This window comes from Crassostrea angulata, chromosome 8, assembly GCF_025612915.1.
Source record: "Crassostrea angulata isolate pt1a10 chromosome 8, ASM2561291v2, whole genome shotgun sequence".
NCBI lineage: Eukaryota > Metazoa > Mollusca > Bivalvia > Ostreida > Ostreidae > Magallana > Magallana angulata.
In genome coordinates this window covers 37,101,352-37,127,503 of record NC_069118.1, presented here as the reverse complement: position 1 = coordinate 37,127,503, position 26,152 = coordinate 37,101,352, and the positions used below count along the sequence as shown (strand labels likewise).

At 33.9% G+C, this 26,152-nt stretch overlaps 2 protein-coding genes across 5 annotated transcripts; one reads left to right on the top strand and one right to left on the bottom strand.

The window, feature by feature from the left end:
• Positions 1–749: 749 nt before the first annotated feature.
• LOC128158577 (UDP-galactose translocator-like) lies at positions 750–24,914 on the bottom strand. 4 transcript variants are annotated; one of them, XM_052821475.1, is made up of 3 exons: positions 24,579–24,914; positions 6,469–6,845; positions 750–4,786 (listed from the first exon to the last, which is right to left on the bottom strand). In XM_052821475.1, the coding sequence occupies exons 1-3, from the start codon at positions 24,586–24,588 to the stop codon at positions 4,118–4,120; spliced, it is 1,056 nt and encodes a 351-aa protein (XP_052677435.1). In that variant the 5' UTR covers positions 24,589–24,914; the 3' UTR covers positions 750–4,117. The 4 variants fall into 4 exon arrangements, with proteins under 4 accessions (XP_052677435.1, XP_052677432.1, XP_052677433.1 ...); XM_052821472.1 differs by lacking the exon at positions 24,579–24,914 and adding an exon at positions 17,808–17,987; XM_052821473.1 differs by lacking the exon at positions 24,579–24,914 and adding an exon at positions 14,191–15,473.
• On the top strand, positions 18,245–26,152 carry LOC128158578 (UDP-galactose translocator-like). Its single transcript, XM_052821477.1, has 3 exons — positions 18,245–18,489; positions 21,195–21,529; positions 24,998–26,152. The coding sequence occupies exons 1-3, from the start codon at positions 18,435–18,437 to the stop codon at positions 25,643–25,645; spliced, it is 1,038 nt and encodes a 345-aa protein (XP_052677437.1). The 5' UTR covers positions 18,245–18,434; the 3' UTR covers positions 25,646–26,152.

Below are 26,152 nucleotides of genomic sequence, written 5' to 3'. Positions count from 1 at the left end.
ATCAAATAAAATTTGAGAGTCACTCGTAGAGTTATAAGAAAGATACATGGCTCACAATTCTTTGTAATGTAAACAAGGCTCGTGTCCTGTTTTTGTTTACATATGTTCAATATACAAGTAAAAAATCCTTTTTCCAGCTTATTTGTCTATCTTTTAATTTATTTTAAGCATAGATAAACAGTTCTTAACGTTTAATACATTCGTTTTAGGTTGAAAACTGAAAATTTTACTTCAACGTTCAAAATGTAATCAAAAACGCTTTGTTTACATAACGAAGAATTTCAAGCTCTGTAACTCGCTTATAACTCAACGAATGACACTCAAATTTCGGTTGCCTATTAAAAATGCCTTTCTGAAGCATTGTAAATATTAAAATGGGAAAAATAATTTTTGACCAATATCGTGACCATGCCCCTTTAAGCTTGATTTGATTGCTAATAATTACTATTTATCCTCGACGTCTGCAACGGGTTATCGCGGATAAACAAGAAAAGAAGCAGTTGATTTTTGAACTTTTAACATAATTCTAAAGACAAACACACACAAATTTCAGGTTATTTGAATTTATTATATGTTTCAATACAAATATATACGTATGTATATCATGTTAAGTACATGACATGTGTTTTAAATTTTAAAATTACCTACGACAATAAAACCTATACAAGTACAATCAAACCCTTTGAGATTCAATAAATGACTGTTAAATATAATAATGACACAAATTATGGACCCAGTGTAACTTGATGAATATACACCCGATTCATACTCCGATGATTTATCGGAGGAAAGTATTTAAAACTAATTGCTTTTCCCCTTTTGTATTTGAATATTTTTAAATGTAGACAGTTTATACACATTCCAACCTACATTTTACAAACTCTTTACTTTTTTAAAATCTATCTGTGATTTAATTATATTTAGTGAAATAGAATTTTAATTTTTTTTGTTTTTTTTTTTTACCCTTTTATACTGATTCAATATATCTGAACCTCATGAAAAAGTGTCCTCATTTAAAATCTTGTTTATTTAATCTGTTTTATTTCAATGATTTTGTAAAATTTCTAAAAATTTATTTTTTATTCTGTAAGTGTATCATGTTTCTGTGTTTAAAAGAGCTTTATATGCAAACTTGACAGATTTATAAATAGCATTGCAAACATTTGTGTTACCGTCAACATTCTAATGCTCCATAAGGGGGTCTGAAATGCAGGCCAAAAATTTGGAAATTCATTGTGAGTCCATGATTTGTATAATGGTTTTATTTCTTATTAAAAAAAAAGAAAGTGAGCGCACAAGATTGTAAGTTTGCAGGAATCCTCGACACGAATCAATTGGGATTTAAATGTCTATAACCTCGAAAGGCTATGTACAGGTTTCAACAAAAATATGATTATGTTGAGAGCCGAAGTACATGGCTATTCCGGTTATTAAAAAACTCACAAAGCTTTCAAAAAATGGCAATGAGAGGTAAACCGATAACTAGTTGGAAATGTTAATGCAGTTATATTGTGTATATCCTAAAAAACTAGTAATAAGAAAATAATGTTTTTATAGTGTTCATACAGCAGATCTAGAAATCAATAACAACAAATTAAAATATACAGGTATATTATAATTCAACATCATGTTATAATAACAAACATTTAAAACAAAAAAGTTTATTTTTTTTTAAAAGACCACCAGGTGGATTTGAACCCAAAACACTGAATGTCTGTATTCACTAATCCAGGACGAAACCACTAAGCCATGCGAGACTTGTCAATATACATGATATATGCTCTATAAAGTACTGTTTGAAACAACACTGTCATATCAATGGACTTAGTATTTATCCTTCAAAAAATAATTTGAAAAAGTACATAATTAGTCATCTCTGGGTCATCTCTCCATCTTTTTTTAAAAAGCGACATTTTTAATGTTGAAATATGTTATCTTTACACGTTTCAAATTTGTGGAGAGAAGACCCAGAGACAACAAAATCATTTAAAAACAGTTGTAAATAAGTAGGATTTTGAATGAATTGCATCGTGTTGCTATATTTAGACCCATATTATAATAAAACCTTTTGCATTTCAAATATTTTTCCACTCATTCCACATCCAATAGAAACCAAATAACGGTTATAATTCGAAAAATATTCAAAATTAATTGATAAAATTTTCACTCTCCTTCTGCGCCCAGATTCCTGCCGAATCTACATCTTAAGCGCCCACATTCTTTGAAGAATTCAATAAACTTAGAAATTGTGAAAACATTTGGAACAGATATTAATCATGTGGTAATATGTTATCTCAAACTTAAGTTTTGTTTCTTGGGCAGTACACATTGGTAAGCTGGTACTTATCCTCCTGCAACTAATTAGGTCATTTGATAATAACCTTGCAAGTTGTGAACTTTAAACAAAAATGCTTTCTTTGACGATTCTTGCAGGATATGTAGATGTAGATTTCAGCCCTGTCAGTTTCTATAGCGCTGTGAATTACAATCGGTTTGCTTAAGAAATATATCAGAAAATACATAGTGAATTAAATATATGATCTGAGTAATGTATTCTCCTACTGTACAGATTCGATGACCACAACACTATAAACTGTCCCATGTTTTGAACACATGATCATTATGCAGCACATTTTTTGAGAGAATAAAATTTGATGACCAGAATCTTTTTTTTTAACATGAACTTGTTATATATCAACATGTATAAAAGACATAAAAATATGACATGCACAATTCTTTTAAGATTGAAATAATCAATTGGTAAAACATGAGATTAGTACTTCACAGGCATAAAGAGTACTTATAAAAAGCTGTGAATTACATTTGAACAGTCAAAGTACTCTTAAAACAATGCTATGGAGCTGGATAACAAATATAGCATCAAATCTATGCATAAACAATAGTTTTCGTTTTCTCCATGGAATTCTGACATGGCGATCTTACAAAACATACACTATACATAATGTGAAGTACACCTATCGTTAAAGCTAGTGTAGACTGGTATAATGAAAGTGCAACACCACATGGAACCATCTTGCTTTATAGATACAGAATAATGGACCGGTTTGGACCAACAATAAATGAGCAGTGAGGTATGAGAACTTACCTCCCTTCAAATGGAGAAGACAAACTAATAATGGACACTATCGTGCCCATTATTGCAGTGTGTGTCAAATGATTGTGATTTCAATAATGCTACATGCATTTCACAGAAGCCACTGATTTTACAGAATCTACATTTATACAATGGTATAAGTGGAATAATGCCTTGTACAGTTGAACTACATTGGTTTACTAGCGTTTCCCCTACATTTCATCATAAATAATCCCCATGCTTCTAAAAGACAAAGGAAAGAACACAAAACTCTCTCTCACATCTCAGTTAACTCTTTTTACTGCAAGGTACTGTATCCAGGGAAATATTCGCCCTCATTTTATTTTCGCCGCCTCTTTCCCCCTTGTTGTCAGCAGGCAAATTTTAAGACTGGGTGAACTCCTATGTCTCGAACTATCTTTCTTTATATTCACAACGTTGTTTGAGCGAATTCAAGACAGAAAATGTTTGCAAGTGAAAAAGGGCAAAAATACCACAAGGCAAAAATAACTCTGTATACAGTAACATTGCACCAATATCTAATGGCATACTTTTCAAAGATTATCATGTATTAAAACATTGTTTTTATAACTGAAAGTAATTTTGACAAACTGGGAAAACTATTCCCATTGTAAAGCTTCAATACTCTTAGATAGCCAATGCATTGCTATTCCTGCTCTTCTTAACTAGACACTGTGATAAAAAAGATATTATTAAATACTATAATTAAAGAAATACTGACAACAACTTGAGTAATAGAAGGTATCAAGATACACTCTAAAATGAGACAGAGTCGCTTTTTGCTAGAAATTATCCTAAATAAACTAAACCCCTCAAAGTTGTCTCATGCGTGAATCAACTTCTCATCATAAATATCTTTTAACAAAAAAACAATCAAAACAATCATGACAAATAAGTACATGTATCCCAAAGCATAGCATTCTTCAACAATTATTGCATGTGATGGACATCATCAGAAAATAATAAATTAGATGATACCTCGAAACATTCATAAACATAGATTTACATCAATCTTGAAGGTGATTTCTCCTTCCCAACATTTACTTGTGGAAGACTGTTTTCGGGAACAAATTTACTATAAATATAGACTGAGATTATCACTAAAAATGCACCTGTTGTGAAAGGAAAAGAGAGTTTAAAGTCAAATAAGTATATAGAGGCTATACATGAGAGAACAATGGCAGCTGATGTGGCGAATCCTTTCAGTATGTTATCAGCATACTTGACTACGACGGCCACCAGTAAGCCCCCGAGGGACTGGAATACAATCACTATCCACACTACGTAATCATAACCAAAGAAGAAGCCCCGCTCCTGAATCTTTGGTCCATCTTTGATTTCCATGGTGATTAGTCCTATTATAACACTCATACTACCCAACTGAACGTTCCTCAGCCAGAGCGACTGTTTAGTTCCCTTCAGTATTTTCTCAAAGTAAACACCGGCAAACCCCGACATGAAACATGAGAGAATGACAGCGAATAACCCCACGGAGGGTCTCTGGTCGGTGGTTGCAGTCTTGGAGGATTTGGAATCCTCTGGTCTGAACTGGACCAGAGCCACTCCAACAAACAATATCACTAGAGCACTCCATTGCTGGGGACTCAGCTTCTTCTTGAGCATTAGCACAGAGAACAGGGCAGTGGTGAGGATCTTTAGTTGATATGAAACCTATTAAATGAGAAACAGAGAAATTAAAAAACAAACATTTCACAAAAAGTTTCTTCATAGGATAAGTGTACTGTGGAATCATTTATATTCGTAGGGGGTCAATGTTCATGGGCAGCCAAAGTTTTCCTGGTTCGTGGGGACGTGTTTTTATTGGTAGCAAGTTCGGGATAATTTTTAATAAGTACTGGTATTAAACAAATGCTTGTATATACATTTGTGGGGATGTAAATTTGTGGGCAAGAGTTATCCACAAAAGTCACAGACATTGGTTCCCCACGAACAAAGATGATTCCACAGTATGTATGCTACTTATATCCTCAAATTTGCAAGCAGCCCGTGCTTGCAGACATTTATCATTATATACCATCATTAACTTCTCTATGAAATAAATAAAACAACTACTTTCATGAATAAATTAATTAAAATGGACCAGTTCTCAATCTGCAGTTTGTGAATTAAAAATGATGCATTTTACTGCTTTCCTTCTCGTGTTATTCTGTCCTCGTTTATTGATGGTGAGATGCTGAGAATCTTAAATAGTTTTCAAAGGATATCTTAAAGAAGTAAAAGAGCTGGAAATACCAATATGTCATACTATCTTTAAAATAAACATGTACATTTTATCTAATACATACGAAACCCTAATAGGGCCACATAAAAAAATATTTTTATCTCGTAATTACGAGAAAAGATCTCGTTATTATGAGTTAATTATCTCATTATTACGAGAAAAGATCTCGTAATTACGAGAAAAGATTTCGTTATTACGAGAAAAGATCTATATAAAATGGTGGGTTTCTGAAAAGAATTCGACTGGATCACACTTTAAGTCTATCTTTTTCATTCCAGAAACGTTGATTCAATTTTGATCAATATTTAAAAATAACAACGATCATTATTCATTAATTTCTACATATCAAAATGATTGGATTTGACATTTTATCTGATATCAATAAAAGGAAAGAACTTTATGTAATTTTTCTATTCAACTTATATATAATCCCACTCCGAAGTAAATACCAGGTAGTCCTATAGTCGTAAAAACACAATTTTATTAGTTACAGAGAACTTTAATGACTATATAGTTTCAGTCATGGATATGGATATACAGGATTTACCCGAATTTGTGTTTTATATGTCCATACACAACCTACATGTATATTGAAAATAATTGATTTTGTATATTAACATTTTGGAGTCTGAAGACAAATTACACGCATCCTTCTTAATTATTGACACATAGTTCAATGAATTTATTAATCAATTTGCTTTGCTAATTCTTCTGAAATTTCTTTAAAACTGCTTGGTCTGATTTTATATCAAATTATGCGTTTTAAACGATGATCATGCTAAGTAAGTGTATATTAATAGACATTGCAGTAGTTCATACACTTTATATAAAAAGAATAGAATAATGAAACGCGCCATTTCAACAATAATTCTTTTCTCGTAATTACGTGATAATTAACTCGTAATAACGAGATCTTTTCTCGTAATAACGAGATCTTTTCTCGTAATAACGAGATAATAAACTCGTAATAACGAGATCTTTTCTCATAATAACGAGACAATTAACTCGTAATAACGAAATCTTTTCTCGTAATTACAAGATAAAAATATTTTTTTAAGTGGCCCTATTCGTCTTTCGTAAATACTTCACTGGAACCTGTACAAAAACATACCTGAAATGTTGCTGCATCTAAATTGGAGAGTGCTATGTACAACAAGTTATTCTGTAGCGTGTAGATGAAGGCTGGTACAGACACTTTGAGACAGTCCAGGGGCTGCCGCCATATATTGTCCCGCAGATAACACATCAGTTTGATAAACGTCCCCTCCTGAGCGGCCAGGATCATCAGGGAGGTCAACACCTTCAGCCCCTCCGAGAGAACCACTGCGGTGGTGGCAAAATACATGTCGCCCTTCCTGGTGCGTGTGTAGCGCATGACCAGAATGAGGAGGGCATTCTGTAAGGTCAGAAGGACAAGGCTCAGTTGTTTCAACATAGTCCTCGTCATACACTGCCCCGTGTCATCAGCAGTCTCCTCAGAAGTAGAATCTGTCAACAAACAGGTATTTTGGTCAAACACAATACACAAACACATTGAAATTTTAGTATTATAAAATATTAACTACCGAATTACCGGTAATTTCAGAGTAAAATTGTGAGAAGTAGCCCACGCCGATTTTAAAAATATCGCTCTTACATATTTTTCAGACAGTTTATAGATTTATATTTACATCTACCAAGTATTATTCCCTCTATTTCTTACTAAAACTTATAGTTACTGGTAATTCATAGCTCTATAGAAACAGCCAGACTGAAATCTACATGCCCCCTTTATCGATTGGTCGAAATCTACAGCGTCCGAAACTGAGAAAAAATTGACATGTCTGAAATTGGCATGCCCTGTATATCGATTGGTCTAAACCTACAGCGACCTACGAAATATCACGGACTGCAGGAAATAACCATGAGGATGTCAGACTCAAAGTCTCACAGGAGACGATTTGGCTGTTTCTTTTAGCTAACGTACTTATGTACATAACAGTAATTTAGTGAATTTTAATTACTTTTCATATTCAATCAATTAATTAGTTGAAAGAGAGATGTAAATATAAACAATAGAATGCTTTCTTTGATGATTCATGCAGGTTATAAAGGTAGCGATCATTGCAGAAAAAATTTACATAACCCGCGTTTTCTGCAATGTCGCTACCTTCATATCCTGAATGAATCACCTATTGTTTAAATGAAATCATAACAAAAAAAAATTGTGCTCGCGATTTTATATTCTCGCCATTTGATGCAAAACAGCGTGGAATTAAGAACTCGCATAAAATAAGGAATTTACAGTATACATGTACAAGCAATAAGACGCCATTGTGTCAGTGTCTGCACTTCTATATTTATAGACACAGTTACAAAATGAAAAAAACACCAAGATGATCAGTACAAATAGCTAGACTTTAATATTGCCTCAGTGGAATGCAACCCTGAACATGAATACGTGTAGGTATTGAATAATTATTTTTTGAAAGATGTTGTCTCATAACTGCAACGGTGTGTGCATACAGATTAAATAATGTGCTTTCTCGCATTATGAAAATTTGTTTGCACATGAGAATGTATTCATACGCAATAGATATGGTGATAGGGTCTTCTGTGTTATGTGAAAATGTTACTCAATGACCCCCTCGCGCTAACATCCGTGCCAACGAGAGATATTAATATAAGTTGTAGAACTTGTTTATCAATCGTTGTAAAATAAATAAAGTTCAGTAAAATGTCACTCAAATCAATCCATGCACTTTAATAGGGGGAAAGAAAGTGAATGTTAATACATGAACATGAATACAGGAACATGAATACTGTTCTGAGGTGGGTTTTTTTTAAATTGTTTTCGAAATTGTTTGCCATTTTTGAATAAGGGTATAGGGAATATGGAGACTTCTACATGCACTATCCCCAGTATGTCTACATGCACTATCCCCAATATATCTACATGCACTATCCCCAATATGTCTACATGCACTATCCCCAGTATGTCTACATGCACTATCCCCAGTATGTCTACATGCACTATCCCCAATATGTCTACATGCACTATCCCCAATATGTCTACATGCACTATCCCCAATATGTCTACATGCACTATCCCCAATATGTTAGAGGCCTGATTAATTGCAATTCCCTAGAGTTTTCTGGACAGATTATCTCTAAAGATCGACTGTTATATCAAAAGAAGATATTACAAATTCAATAAAATGCAAATTCATAAATAGATTTTTACAATATGATATGTACAGCTCCCTTAGAAAGAATAAAATCTGACTAATCTCTGCATTTTAATTTGACAATCGTAGTAAATGATATCTTGTATGTCTGTATACACTCAGTTTGCCTCCTTAATGTTTGCACGGTACAAATGACTAGAATGTAGGAAATGATGTTTAATTAATGTTTGTATGTATAGTTTCACTTTCTGTACCAGTACTCTTTATGTACTATTTCATTTACAGTATATATATGTTCAATAGAGCCATCTCCAACAACACACAAAAAATCCCTGATCCAGTGGGCATGAATTTTAAAATTTACAAAAGCACAGGACTGTTAGGAGTCTTGTTGATCAAATCTACATTTAAATTATTTGCTGAATTGCTCATCAGTAGAGAAAATATTTTTTAATAATTACATCAATATATGGACAGTTTTACCGATATTTCTGGCATCCCGAGCAAGGTGGGTGGGAAGTGGGTGGGTGGTTAAAATAAAGTATTATAAATTTGTATTTCCTTTCACCAACAGATGCTAGACATCAAATCTGGTTAGGATTGGCTGGTTAGAATTGGCTTTTTCTATTCACCTCTCCCATTCAGCCATTTTAATTGATAATCAATAGTATGCATGACAAGACTTAAATTGTGAACAAAGTGAAGAATGATAAAATGTATTTCAAAAAGAAGTCATGTGCCAACTGACAACCAGATCCCATGTCACCTATGTGATTCAGGTAATCTAACAATAAATTGCTCATGTACTGGAAATGTCTGTAATATAAACTGCATTCCTCAAAACCTGAGATCCACTCCCCCCAAAAAAACCTGTTCACTCAACATCTGATCTAGTTCTATATCCACATGATCCATAGTTTAATTCTCTAGCTGTCCAGCTGCATATCAAATTGTAGCAATATTACTTATATTAACATCTGATTTCCTTAAGGCCCTGTCACACCAAGCTGTGTTCCCACAGCATGTCCAGGGCGATGTAAAAATCATGGAATCACCATAGGAACGCAAGAAAAATTCAGAGAAAATGACAATTTTATTTGAAAGTTTTACAAGTGAAGATTTCACAACATCCTGACGGCAACCAAGGCTTTCTTACGGAGCTCCCACGGTGTGTACCTGCGTTTCCACAGAGTTCTATGGCATTAATTCTATCTACATCCTTTATAACAGGTCCTGGAATATTCGCAAATGCTACTTTTACATAGTCATCAACATCAAATTTGGTAATACATGTACTACATTGTTTGCTATTGGACAGCAGCAATTGTTTGGGTTTTCATGGTCTGGCTGACTAGAAAAGCCGTGGGAGCGCAGTACGCTAGTAAACACAGAAGAAATGTCAAGAGAGCACAATGAATGCAGTAACCACTCTTTGGGTTGCTGTGTGAATGCAGCCAAATGAAAAAACAACTCGTTCAAACCTTGGATGCGCAATGAAAGCACAATAGAGATGCAGTGAGATCCCAAAGGACTCCGAGAGGTCCCTGTGCAAGTGCAATTAACTTATCACTGCGTCTACACTGCGATTAATTTCGTTCCTTGAGCATGCCAACGGACCTCTTGATGCACTGATGGAGACCTTACAGCGCTGTCAGGGTGACCTCACTCTGTTTCTACGACGTGTTTATCAGGATGCAGAGCCATGGTGCATACTTTGTGCATGATCAAAGTGCACGCCGTCGCATGGCATTCTATAATGTTCAAGGCAATCCCACTGCGACAAATAAAGATGCCGTTGCATTGTTACGGCGCTGTAGGAGACTTTACTGCATTTACCTTGGTGTTTTACATTATTTAAGGACACAGCGGGATCGCCATTAGGACGCAGCTCCATTGTGACAGGGGTTTAAATCCTCATCATATACTACTGGATTTCATCCCAATACTATATATTATATAAAATATAAAATATTTGTTACATGAAGATGACATCTTTATGTTTAGGTGAATTAGTGAGTCACGCAGATTTATTCAAAGACAATATAAACAAATTAATTATCGATTATTAAATCAGTTTGTCCTCACCTAGAATGGGTGAAATGACTAGATTTTATAAATGCCCGATTCTTTCCACATAGCCGCCGGTCACCCAATTATTATTTTGATTCTAAACTAGTAGCTTCAGTTGTACAATGGGAATTATTACTGTTAAGCTTAGCAGGCATATAAAAATAGACCCAAAATCTCAATAGAAGAAAAAATAACAACACAAAGCCGCAATGATATCGTTAAGGAGCAGAAATATGCATGACAAGTGTAAGAAAACATTTGTCATCTGTCAAGCTCTGATATGTACACCGAATCCCTGATCAGATGCATGCTGTTTTTTGAAGGCATTTAATTTTAATTCAATCAATATCTTACCTTCTTTCATTCCAGCATTCTCCAATTTAATCATATTTGTGGTAATTTAAGGTAGCTTTGATCTCTAATGACATTAAGAGTTATATTTTTCTCAAATGACAGAACCTTAATGTTCAGAGCTCTGCTTCATAACAAAACCAAAACAACACCTTTACACCACGTTCAAGTTAGAGGCAGCTCATTTTGTATGCATGATCAACAATTTCTACAGGAGTGAACAAGCCACCGTTCTGCAACTTTAACAAGAAGAAAAAGGACGCTTCAGAGCTAACTCCCAACTTGCAATTACCTTGACTGCATGCATGCATTGATTATTCTAATGTTTATAGAATTAATAGATGGTAAAGATGTAGATACAGTATGGGAGATCATAAGAAACCATGCAGCTGTCACATTGATATATAAAATTCTTTGTATATAAGATTCTTGTATCTTCTGCATCATGAACTGATCCAAATAATTTATTCAATCTCAATTGTGGAAAATTTAAAATACAGGTAACATATATCCACATCATCACAAAGACAGCTTCCTTATAAACAAGAAACAAAAATTACATACCGGTAATCAGATAAAAACTCTTTCTCATATTTCGTTATGTGCTTATTTATAATTTAAATAGCCAAGTTAGTACATACATGTACATTTACGTTACATGTATTCACAAGTAGGTTCATCAATTTACATACATGTGCATGAAGTACTATGCTATTTCAGATTACTGTATATATGCACTCATATAATGTAAGTTTAGTTATTTAGCTCTATTTGAAAGCAATATGCTCATTAATTTTTTTAATATTTATAATAATTATAACAAACAAAAATCAAATTGATTAATCAGATGCATAATTAGGCCCTGTTATTGTAGGCTTACATTAATTAATGGATACAAAACTGTATTGTACTTCATTAACCATTTTTAAATAATTAATGCAATAGTCACCTAAATTATGCTAATTATATCAACTAACAGTACATATTTATGTCTAAAAGCATCACATGCATTGTGATCAGCAAAGTCAGTGTGGGTTTTAAAATCGGACGTTAATAAAAATGCTATTTGTACTAACAATGGGGTGAGTGCAAAACTCTAAAAAATTTATTCCAAACATCTCAAATACTTGATGTTTTTACAATTCATTTGGGTTTTTTTAAATGTTATTTGTTGAGGAAATTGTTAGCCACTTTCCCATTGACAAGTTGCCATTGAATGATCACTTGCTCATTCTGGCTGGTCCATTTTTTCAATTGGCATTCTCTGAGTGTAGGTAAACCAACTGACAAACATGTAATCCATTCATATAACAGGGTTGTCTCTAAAAATTGAAGTAGAAGGTGGAAATGAAAAAGTAGCAGGGGGTCTGGGGGTCTTGCTTATAGTTACATTGTGTTTGAAATGCAAAAATAGCCGGATAATTAAGGCATTATAGGTGGGGGAATTCCCCGCCTCTCGGATTTTAGAGACAACCCTGATATAAGCATGCAATGATAAGTATAAGTGTAATAATATAAGTACCGGTATGTCAATTCACATACATGTAGATCCATCAAATTACATAACTGTACCAGTAATAATTTTTGAGAAAATAAACTTAACTAGTGTGGTGGGTGGCGATCGAGTTGTACAAAGTTTCCTGAGGGTATCTCAGTTGACAATCATCCACATCTAACTGACTTAAATTGTGTGTAGATGCATGCTGACTATCAATTGATTTGGTAGCTTTAGGTCTACAACTCCTAGCTTTACCCTACACCTTTGATCAATAAAGCAACTGTAAAGCTGCCCACGGCAAAGAGTTCTCATCATTCACAGCTGTTTGAAATTGTTATCTGAATTTTCATAATCAAACATCTTTATATGAGGTAACAAAAGGCAAAGTCTTAAAAAAAAATGGCTGATCTACTGCTGCCATTCTCCATTACCTTCAGTTCTGTTTCAGATATATTTACAAAATCTTACAAAGAAAGTTCACTGCATTTTGAAACTGGGAAAAGAATATTAGAAATACTGGTAGTTGTGTATGATTAAAATCAAAATAATAAATGTGGTTAACATCTCTGAATTATTTACTTTCACCCTTCATTGAAAGAAATGCAGGTGCAATTGTTAGGCCATAAAAGTAAGATGAGCTCACTTTTGATCTCAGTCTCACTTTTCCACTATATATATTCCTTCAGTAAAAGTGATGCTGAGACCAAAAGCTCATCTAACTTTTATGGCCTTGGGTCTGATCATCAATGTTTTTAAGGTACCTCACTACACCCAGACTTATGCTTTTTAAGACACTACGTCACAAGATGGCAATTTAAATGTTTTGTTAAACTGTTTATATCGTTCGATTCGGTTGTATATCATCGTAGCTCAATGGTTAAAGTACTGGGCTTCTGAACCGCAGTTCATGAGTTTGAACCCGCCTGGAGCTTTTGTTCATGTTTACCGAATTAAATTTGTGAAAATGTAATTTTTCATCCAAAATTGCACATTTTTTGCCTATTTGACTTAAATGCTTCTTATCCATTATGATATCTATCATAATCAAGTAATTTTCTGCTGATTTGAGAAAATATTTCAAGACGTAGTGAGCCACCTTAAATTGTACTGAATTATATCTAATGTCACATTGTGTACTTTCAATACTTTGATTTCACCTCAAAAACAACAGCTGCTAAATCCTATCGACAACGTTTCCTATTTCCATCAATATAGACCAGACAACCTTTTGATAGAATATGTTGATCTTTATCAAATAATTGAAACGTCTGATCCGGCAATCCTCCAGCTTGGCCATCCTTGGATCTATGGACAACTTTTCTGATTGAATTTTATCCTGATTTTTGTACATTTGTATCTGTTTTCGGTTTAATTTTTAATAAAGTCTTATCACAAATCATGGGAGATCCAGTACATGTTACATCAACCAATGACCAGTGTGTAAAGTGAACTGACATAAAACCACAGTTAAACAAAAACATTACAGGATTCATATGCAGACTAGTACCAGAAGATGCTGTATGGCTAATAAACCTCATCTTTAAAAAGAGATGGTGAAGAGTTGTTAATATGAATATAATATTAATAAGTGCCTCATATACATGAAATCATTAAATTGTCATGAAAAACAAAGCCATCAAAATTTCTCAAAGATGAAAAACAAAATTAATCCCACTTTTCTAAAACCAGATGTCAATAATTTTTAAAAGATACAAATCTTACTCTAGAGAATTATGACTTCACATACTTTCCTTGTATACTGAATGTAGACGACGTTTCACCAGAGACTCCATTGTTAAAACACTATTTGAACAATTAATCCTTGTACTATATAAAACTACTGCACAACAGTTTCCTGTAAAAATTCAAGTATAGGAAACGGAGAAACAAGATTTGTAATGGCTGCCTACAAGGACTGAATCTTTAGACATGCTTTACTGGTATCCACGACTGTGCAGATATGTGTTCTAGATATCAATCATCTGTACGCACTGTAGAACATTTTTGCAAATCACATAAATAAGAGTTGTTTTATATGATGTTTATTGCTGATTAAATTTCAACTACGAATGTAAAATGCATCATTCACAAAAATGAGAGAATTACTAGTAGTGAGCAAGCTCACATGTACATGTATACCATATGCTTCCACATTACTTGACATTGCTAAACATCCTGAATGGTTGACATGGCACTCCGACTAGCTCTAGCTAATGAGTTAACCCCTTAGCTTGATTGTTCCATGCTGGATTTGTATGATAGAGGACCTGGGTTCAAACCCAAGGCAAGCTGAGGCAAGATGTCTCTGTTAATTCTGGGTTCGATGTTGGGACCTGAGGTTTTCTCTTGCAGGTGAGACAGATTGTCTCTTAAATATTCCCTCACTGGTGTTGGCACTCTCAGAGAGTCGCAATCTAATTAAAGTTAGACTTGTAATACCGCTCCTCTACGATACGCTATAAAAGCTCTAACAACATCCCGTACCGCGTCATCTCAGGGCAACCTTTCAAATAGCAAATGAAGTTGCTGCTGTCGAAATCTTGGCTGGTAGTTCGGATACCTATATGTATTTCTTTATCACTGATGAACCTAAGTCCATGAAGTGCCTTGTGTGGTCAACTAAGTCATAGCAAAGTGCATGTATCGCTTTTGTAAATGGTGTTTGCATATAGGATGGAAGTCATATGGCAAAGTGCATGTGTCGCTTTTGTAAATGGTGTTTGCATATAAGATTGGATGAACATTATACACAATTTTTGGAAAGCATAAACTTAGCACAAACACTAAAGTTATACAAGATTAAAATTTTGAACAGGAGAACTTTTTTTTGTAAGGTTACATTTTCCTTACTGCAAGTATTTACCATTCAATAAAATTGATTTCATATATTGGTATTTCATGATTGAGTATGCACTTGTGCATTTAATTTGGTATGAAAAAAATATGTAGTGCATTTAACCAAATGAAAAATAGAGATATGCGTTTGAAGTTTTAATCATGCTAATTCCTACAGGAATAATATGTTTTACGGTGCGACCGCTGGGGCGAGCGCAGTATGTGATCAAACAATGAATTATGATAAATCAATAAAAATAAAATTAAAACCGTAAATAAATTTGATTGCAAAATAAAAGAAAACATACCTATTTTTTCAGTAAATTTACATTATTCATAGTTTATAAGATTTGTTATAAGTAGAACAATAGTTCAATCTCAGATACAATGTTGTTGAATAATAAAGATTTTAAAGTAAAAGTTCATTGCACTGTATCTCCTCTTTTAAAGTGATTGTAACGTACGTCAGTTCATCCCCTTTTTGCAGTAGACATTTTTTCTTAAACTTACATACAAAAATTGACTTAACATAGACCCCCCCCCCCTCCATGTTAAAAATTTTTTTTTCAATTTGCACATAGAAAATCGACTTATCATGTAGTTGCCCCCTCCACTTTAAAAAAAAAAATAATTTTTACTTTTTCTTTTTTAATTTATGCTTAAAAAGTTTGCTTATCATATTAAAAAAAGAAAATGGAATTGCCACCCCCCCCCCCCCCCCCACCTTGGGATTGGGAGCATGTAATAAATGGAAGTGAAATTAAAGAAACCATTGAACTGACAAAGAGCTGAAGTATTAGAATTTTCTTTCATGATTTTGAGAATTATCATTTTTTTCTGTTTGCTTATAAAGATTTTTTTGGAGGAGGCTGCCAACCACCCACCCAACCCCTTTTAAAAATCGATGCTATGTGTATGTTCTTGGAAATTAACGTTACCGTAATTATAGTGAATAAAATAAATGCTAGCATTCATCCAAATGAGTGCAAGTTACAACTGTTGCCTATATCTGAAGAAATGTACTCATTCTTTAGCTTTGCAAGATTTTGCGAGGATTTTCAGCAGATTTACAATAATTTCAGTTAGAGTAATTTCCCCTTATTGTGACGTCAAAGTTCACCTTGGTTAAGTTTCGTCTGACTCTTAAAATTAAAACTCCCCTGAGAAATAAAAGTACGCGAAGTATACTGTTTTATTTACTTTTAAAAAAGCATGATGTTCTTAAAATTACACATCTGATATGTACTTTGATTCTCGCAAGAACGTGAGGTTGAAAACCATTGGTACTATAAATTGTGGGTAAAAATTTACTGACGCCGAAAAAATCTATCGGATCAATGTGTAAACCTTTGTGACGTCACTCGATTATTTTTGATTGAGAGTGTACTGAGGTGAACTTTAGAGGTATTATTGACTGTATCTGTCGTATACATCGTTATTGTTTTTATTGTCTTGCTGATTCTCGTGAGAGGGTGAGGTGGTGAAAATTGCCATGATTACAGGGAACTACTGGGACGATTAAAACAATGCATTACTGGTCCAATTTACTGACGCCAAAAAATCCGTTGAATGAATGTGCAACTAGTCCGAATTTTCTATTCACAAACGCCTTGCCGGTAGAGCTCGCTGCGCTCACTATTAAAGAATAAACTGCAGCATCCGACATATAACTGTAGAGATATAAAATTCAATACATTAGAACAAAATGAACAAATTATTTCTAACCCTATATGAAACTTCTTAATGTCTTAATGTTACACCATGTAACTATTCTAGAGAGTTAATCACACATGTGATGATATGATACACGTATCGTGGGCCCTCACAATCAATATGATTGATATATTGCCGCACCACTGATAGGTTTATCTACACTTGTGTCTTTATGAAATAAAGTTTCATGAAATTTCATTTTAAACCCCCTTCTTAAAAAATCTGTTTTCCTCCTTGTGAATTTCCCTTTTTGAAAAGAATGAAGAATTCATCTTGAATATTTTACCTTATGTTGATTTTAACAGTACTTCACTGATAGGTATGTGTTCTTTATTTTAAATTGTCAAAGTCAAAAGGCAATGAAAAGAGAACCTACATGTATCTAGGACTGACTTGCACTGATAGTGATTAATATTGGTCTTAACCACTCTGAATATTAGGACAAAACGACTTCTGAATATTAGGACAAAACTACAAGGTTCAAGGATTCTCTGATAATGTCCTGACACAATATGTAGCCTCTGCATGGAATTAGGTGCAAAGGTATGTTCTACAAATATGGTATGCACTAAACACAGATAAGCATTACAAAGACATGTTTTAAAACTGCAGGAACCATACATCAACTGATCAATATTAAAACCATACCATTTCTGAAAATTGATGCTCAATAAGTACTAAATGTTAACAACGAAAACACAAAGTATATATACTTTCCCACAAATAAGCTGCATGACTTAAATACACAAACAGTGCGCGAATTAACCGTAAAAACACACACACACCACGGCAGAGAAAATCCGGGAAAATCCTTACCCGTGGCAGAGTCTGGAGTTTCTAAGAGGTTCCTCTCTTCGTGGCTGTTCTGCTCCAATGACCCAGATTCTCTATTTATCATGCTTCAACCCTCTTATCTGGTTGTTTATATCGCGTCAAACATACTCAGATAAGAAACACGGTTTTCGGCACCGGATATAAGAAAACGTGCGTTTAGTGTAACGCATAGATTGCCATAAGACAATATTATTATGTAATTGACTTATTAAACCCATCCGTGATATTAATTCAGATATCGTAATATAGTATAGTATAGTATAAGGATTAAATACACTGAAAGTCATGATAAAGAGATTGACACATATCTGTATAAAGAAATAGAGAAATATTCAAGCCAAAGTGTTTAAAGGTCCAATATCATTTCATTTGTTATATATTCACTGAGATGAACATAATTCAAGTTTACCAGTATAATTTCCTTCAGCTTTTTGTAGCTGTATCATCATACAACAGGTCGTTATGTAAACACGACTTGTCGATTCAAGGAAAACTGACTACAGAGAGTCGAACGCATCGCTGATTGCGTTTACATGAGTTGACAGGGTGGCGACTCGGTGTCATATTCATAGGAGTTTAGTTTCGTGGCTCTGATGAAACTTATTCAACATGTCGGGACAGACAGAACGAAAAACAAACGGACATGTCGATACCCAAAGTACAGGTATTGTAAGAAATATCTATACTGTATAATTTTCGATTATGTCCACTATTGTATTTCATGTTGATTTCCGAATTTCCTTCCCCGAAACTGCATAAATGTGTTGTAGTAGGAAAGTAAGGATGAGCTATTCCCGAGAATCCAGACCCCTGCATCTCTGGTCAAGAGCTCTTCCACTCGGCTACACAGGCCAATATCCACGGGCATTATAGCTCCAATTAGTAAAATACCATTGTATTTGTATTAAAAATTGATGTAGGCCTATTTGTTTATGAAATTGAATATAATTGATAAGTAGGCTCGAACCTAAGACCTTTTAATTTGAAAAACAAATGCTCTACCGAGCAATACACGGCCTATGATACATATAAACACTATCTCACTCTTCTGACTTTTTAAAAAATATATCTCTCCCTTGAAAATCTTACACAAGACTCTCCATTTGACTCCAAGTAGTAGTGGTGGGAAATCGGAAAATTTTCATAATCGATTATTGGAAATAATCGAAAGTGTATAATCGATTAAATAATCAAAAATTTTCAAATAATGTTTAATGGAATGAAACTCTGAACAAAAACTTGCGTCTTGCGTTATATATACAGTAATATATACTTGTTTCAGTTGTTTGAAATTATTAAATAGTTTCTCAAATAAATCAAATATGTTACTAAAATTTATATTTTATTACATGTATGCGCATACAATCTTATTTACTGCACCTGGTTAGAATGAAAGAAAATAGGAATTGTACCATTTATAGTGACTAGGAAGTTAGGAACAAGTTCAAACTTCAAACAATAAACATAAACAATTTAAAATATCACAAATCAATTTGAAATTCAGAGTTCAAATCCTACTATTTCAAAAACATTAAACCAAAACAATTTTACATTTATTAAACATTGTGACTAACAAGTTTACTACTGGCCGAGTCACATGACATACCACTTCAATGTTTCACCAGTACATTTCAAGGTTTTTATTCAAGAAAATGAGCAAGTCAACAATCCAAAATACTTCCACACCGTGGATTTAAAGTTTGTATTTGGATATGGAAATATTTCCTGAGTCATGTTATTGTTTGGATCTTGATTAGTGGCATTTGCCTCGTACTTGTGGCTTGCACATCGCGCCGCCATTTTGTTTAAACCTATTTTCTTTTGTTGTTTGAAAAAAGTCAAGTGGTACGAAGAATTTTTGTAAATTACGTTTTTATTAATTTTTTTAAAAATAATCCATTATGAAAATCTTAATCGATCATCGACATCGGGAGACATTTAGAGACCGACTTTCGATTGTCGGCGATAATCGGCCCATCACTACCAAGTAGGTCAATATTTTGTTGTTGAATGTCCACTACTAGGCTCAAACTTTATTTTAAAAAACCAATGCTCTACCAGAAAGGTTTAAATACTACATTGAGTGAGCCAAATGTTTGACCCATTGCTCTGTCTTGTGCTAGTTGGAGCGTAGCAGTAGTCATTTTGGGGTATTCCATATCACTTTTTACAACTTGGTTGAAAAATATTTGAAATGCATATTTACAGTTCGTTGTTTGTTATCATCAGAAAAGAGATTATATCAGAAAACAGGTCTTTGTCACAAACTATTTCTGTCTTTGAAGTTTTGACTTCGACAGGGGTTCTTATGACATCACCGCTTTAGTGTATAATGCGGGTCACTTTCGATAAGCTAAACTGGCACAAAACAGTCCAAAAAATTATAATTTTAATGAATTAATTTATCTTACTTGAAAGTTACTTCCTCAGAGTCTAAAAATTGTAAAGAAATCATTATATTAACCCATGCTTTTGACTACTTTAAATTGAATTGCATCCTATGCATTGCTATCTGAAGAAACAGAGGAAACATGTAGATCGAGACTAGATTTAATCCATCAACATAGACAAAGTTTGTCTTTTATAGCCCTAGCATTAGAATTATAATGCTGGGGTATAGATGCTGGGTTTTGTTTTCTTCTGAGTTGAAGAACTTTTAACTAAAAAGGGATGAATGAAAAAGTTGTGACAGTATGGACCATTAATGATTGCCTTGAATAGCTCAGTACTAGAGGTCCAAACTACAATATAGGAATACAGGAATTCTGGTCCAGCCACTGATTTTTTTCTCTCCTGTTACAGATTGAAGTAATATCTGTTGGTTTTGTTCAAAGATTTGCACGGCTGTTACGGATTGATTTAAGACTTATGTCCTTAGCTGGATAAACAGTATCTTCAGTTGCTCCTCATAGATTTTGTCACTCTATGTTGATTTATTTTTCTTTATAACTTCTTTCTTCAATGAAAAAACCATCAAACAGACCAAATGTTCAAGAATGCATGTTTTTATATACTGTGGAAATTGGCTCTTGTATTGTTGACCTAAACATTTTAAAATGATAAATTTTTTTATCATCCATTTTCCTGCTGTCAGGTAAAAGTTATTAAAAAAAAGTCACATACTCTACATGCATGTTTCATTAATTTTCAAGGATGCCACTTTTCATAGATTTTGAGCAAACATTGATTCATGAGAAATCACTAAATCAGATTAATTGTTATCATGTTTTATACTTTGAGAAAGATTTCATTTCCAATCCTGGTCTGCTCATCTATGAGATCCACAAGAATTGGAGTTATATGAAGGATGAGAATACCACAGTATGACATTTTTACAAATGATACTCAGATTGAATTGTTCTCTTTCAGAAACGGCTACACATCTAAAGTACTTCAGTCTGGTAACTTTGATGCTACAGAACGCAGTCTTTATCCTGATGATGCGTTATGTCCGCACTCGTCCCGGCGACATGTTCATGTCCACCACCGCCGTCATCATGTCCGAAGTCCTCAAGTTCCTAGCCTGCTTCATCATCATCTTCTACAAGGAGGGGAGTGTTAGAGCGTTTCTGTCACATCTCAACGAGAACATCATACAGCAGCCTATGGACTGCCTGAAGATCTCTGTTCCGTCCATCATATACACCGTGCAAAATAACCTTCTCTTTGTCGCTGTCTCAAATCTGGACGCAGCAGTTTTTCAGGTATCAGTTGATTAGAATACTGCATACTACCTTGTTTCATAGGATATGTCTTTTCAATTCTGAGTTAAGAAGTATTCTTTTGAAGTCGAGTGTGCTAATTGCAGCTGTGGTCATTATATGATCATATTGTTAAATTTGGGAATAATGAATTCATTTTACAAGTGACAGATTAAAAAATCTATCCTGTTTTGAATTTGATATTCAAAATATAATGATTGTTACAGTAGTTGAAAACATAAAAAACAGGAAATGAAAATGTAGGCAGCAAGCACAAGTAATTTGTCATTCATGGAATTCTGATCTGTACAATGCTCCCAATTGTCAAAAATTATATCGTAAGTAAAATCGTTTGCTAGTAGTATTCAGACACAGGCGGTGCCTCTACAAAATGGAGATCTGTACTTTAGTTTAAGCGGACTCTGTAATTTATAATTCAATGTGCACTTTTTTGACATAAAAAAAACCCACACAGCAGGAAATTAAGGCCGGATAATTAAATACAAAAAATTTTCATTAAGATATTTATCTTAATGAGAACTTAACTTTTACTATAACTCGTGTCACTCTTATAAATGATGGCAATGAAATATAGTTCGAAGTTTGCAATGGTTATCATGTATCAACATAATTATGTTCATTTTCAGCTTCAATCATCTCAACTAAAAAAAAGAAATTATACTCCTGGGCAGTTACCGGTAGCAGATATAAACATGTGCTACACCGAATAGTTATAAGGTCCCTTGGGATATGTTCAAATAGTAAAGACTGTGCTCTATTGATCATGTTGTTAGCATACACTAAACTAAGATTAGAGTGTTGTAAAGTTTATAGGTATGTGTGTCCATGGGTTTGAAGCCTACCACACTACCATACCCCTTTCTTTTTAAAAGTAACACCAAACTAATATCCAAGAAACCTCTATTGCTTTGATTTCTACATCTAAGCCTTGCAATTATGTATCATGCCATGTTAGGTAATGAATGCACTGAACAATCTGGCTCACCCCCCCCCCCCCCCCCCCCCATAAGATACATATATGTTATCTAGAGAAAACTTTAAGATTACCAGTCATTCCTTTTGAATTCTGATAACCTACACTACATGTAATACATAATATATGAAACAAAAGGCAAAGGGGTCTTAATGGTTACCTAAGTATAAAGGTATCTGGGAACTAAGCAATGCTCTGTAGTCAGAAAGCAAAAAAAGTCAGCAGTTGATTTAGACAGCCAGCAGGCAGGGTTGACATCTGTTTGTGAGGATAGAAGTATTAAGGGTGAACAGGGTTTATGTAATCTACATTGTGATCCTGCCTCTTGTAACCAGGATGTATGCTAAATACCAAGGAGAATAGGATATGTCCCTGAATTTACATGTACTATCTAGCAGAAAAAATATGATAAGATCTATCCCAGATTTGAAATATTAAAACCCATTATCTGGATAAAATCTCCATCAAATTTACCGGTAATTGACTAATTGTCATTTCAAGTTGAATTTTTAAAAAAATCTTTTGATTAACATGATGCTCTACCATTTTGAAGGTACATATGTACCTGCAACCCCATATTACTGGTAAGTTATTAACAAAAAGATTGTGTTTAAGGCCTTCATGACCCAAGGATTTCTCATCTCGCTTGTTAGGTCAACAGCTATCAAGACCCATCTAGTCTGTGCGCAAAAAATTTGAATAATTTTTATTGTTGATCAGTATGTTACATAGGAAGACCAGTGAATTCTTCAGCATATGAAAGGTTTCTGAATCTATTCTGAAGTCTAACATCAGTCCATGCTCTCAATTTAGCTACAAAAAAGTTTCATTGAATCACAAAATTATAGGTACATGTACCAAGAAAAAAAAATCAATGAAAACATTTTAACATTTTCACTTAAAGCTGTATATATATACATTGCATGCCATTTTAAACGCTGTTTTTTGCTATCTGAGAAACCTGACCCAGACTTGGTCAGTGTGACGAATACCATGTTATTCATTGGCAATAATTGAATACTATGGCCATTTTATGTAAAGAGAAATGCATATTTTCATATGCATAGTTATAAACAATTCACATGAGTGTATATCTTTATATCTTGTCTACGAATGCGATAGTCTGCTACCAGCATATGGACCACGCTTTTGCGTTAACTTCTTGTTTTAATACTGAACAGGTTTGCAACATCACATGATCACTTATTCATAATATTTCAAACTGAGGCATTTACAAAATGGGTCTGTATGTAAAAAAAATTAATTGGAAATTATATTCAATACTTTTAAATGTGTTTGAACACATTGAATCAGTTTACCTTGTTTGTCACGAGTCATTTTGTAAAAGAAATGGTAATTCCATACTTTACATTATTTGTAAACAAATATAAGACTCAAGCTTTATTTACATAACAATGATTTCTTACCTCTGTATCTCTCTTATAACTTGACAATCAAATTTTGGCCAATCACTCAAAATGAGCAAATAAACCATTTTATACATTAAAAAAAGAATAAGAAAATGTTGATTTAAAATCGTGTCCAAGTCCCTTTAAACTGCAGCAAACTTTGCAGAAAGCTTCTAACTTATGTAGCTTGATGAAAAATCACAAAAATTTCTTTCTATAGAAACATTCATTAAACATGCTTTTAAAGCTATAATAATTGGAACACTGTTTAATAATACTTTTTAAAGCAGTATACCTGGTAGAAAAATTGGTGTAGACTGGAAATAGAAATAGGGGAAGTACTTTAAAGTGGCTGTAAATATCTTTTATATCAGTATATATAACGAATACATTTATATGTGCATAATATAATCTTATTCTTTGTGACCCATCAATAAATCTCTGAAGTTTTATTTTATTCCTCAAGTGACACATTAGGTCAGAGAGTTTATTTTGACTTGTTAAAGAACTGATAAATGAGATCCTCAGCTTGATAGTCCTGATCAATTTTTAAGTACATAGAAATACTAATATATTTGTAACGAGGATAGTTTAGATTTCTAAAAGTTTGACCTTTCATGCCGTATGATATATAAAGAATAATACGTACCCTTTTTCATATTACACCCTGTATCGCCTGAGACACCAAGATCAGTCAGAGGGCCGAATGCTGAAGCCCCGCAGATCAATATCAGCCCTGGAGGCTGATATGCACATTATTAAGTTAGTTGTATCGCATAAAAATACCCTGTATTTAGTGCTAAGTAAAACTATGTAATAAATTGTTGCATCATGAATAGTAATGACTGACTGGGATAAAAGGATTTATTTCCCTAAGAGCATTTAATTTTGTCATTTAAGCTGTATGAACACAATCAAATTTCGTATGAAATAGGGGAGAAAATAATCAATGAATGTCTAAAGTTTTATTCTAGTCTTCTTGTTACCTATCAGATCAAGTAGAATGATTTTCTATTTTTTTTGTCAGGTGACATATCAGATTTAGTTAAACAATTTTTCTTTTTATAGGTGACATACCAGTTGAAGATCCTGACGACGGCGCTGTTCTCGGTGCTAATGCTGGGTAAGCCCCTGAGTCGCCTCCAGTGGCTGGCCCTCTTCATCCTGTTCTGTGGGGTGGCCCTGGTCCAGGTCCAGCCCTCCAACTCCTCCCAAAGCAAGGTCGCCGTGGAGCAGCGCCCCCTGCTGGGACTGGTAGCTGTCCTGGTCCAGTGCTGCCTCTCTGGATTCGCTGGAGTCTACTTTGAGAAAATCCTGAAAGGAACCAATCAGAGTATCTGGCTGCGAAACGTCCAGCTGGGAATCATAGGATCTGTGATCGGCTTAATCACCATGGAAATCAACGACGGGCCGAAAGTCACGGAGAAAGGCTTCTTTTTCGGCTATGACTACGTAGTGTGGACCGTCATCTGTCTGCAGTCGTTTGGGGGTCTGGTCGTGGCTGTGGTGGTCAAGTATGCAGACAATATCCTCAAGGGTTTTGCTACATCTGGTGCAATTATCATATCTTGTATAGCAGCTATTTACTTTTTTGACTTTCACTTGTCCCTACAGTTCTTCGTTGGTGCAACATTGGTCATTATATCCGTTTTCATGTACAGCAAATATGTCCCTATGAAACCCATTGCTACTTTAACTGTAAACCAAAAGGTTTGATGTTGTCCAGTTTTTAACATTTAGATCTGCTTATGATACAGAGTTTGTTCACACATGTGTTTCTTATTGTTATTTGAAAACCAAGTTTGTGTCCTATTTTTTGTATGATGTTATGAAAACCAATTTTATCTTGTTCTTGTATATAACTATATAATTTGTTATTTTAACGAAATGTTATGCAATCTTACGAACACAATGCAAAATTGTGTTTCTTTATAGCCAACAACAGGCGAATTGACAATGACAATTAGCACAAAAAGAAAATTAGCACAAAAAGAAGTTGTTAGTGATTACTAGCATGATCGTTCTTATAAATTATATACACATATCAACAAACTTGATTCCTTTTCCCTGCAATAAGCATTCCATTGTATTTTATCTGATTTACATTATTTTTTAAATTGTTTCATAAGTTGTTGCTTTTTTTTCCCAGGAAGGCAAATATTAGTTTCTTTAATTCATTAAACCCAGTATTTATTCTAGGATTTTTTTTTGGGGGGGGGGGGG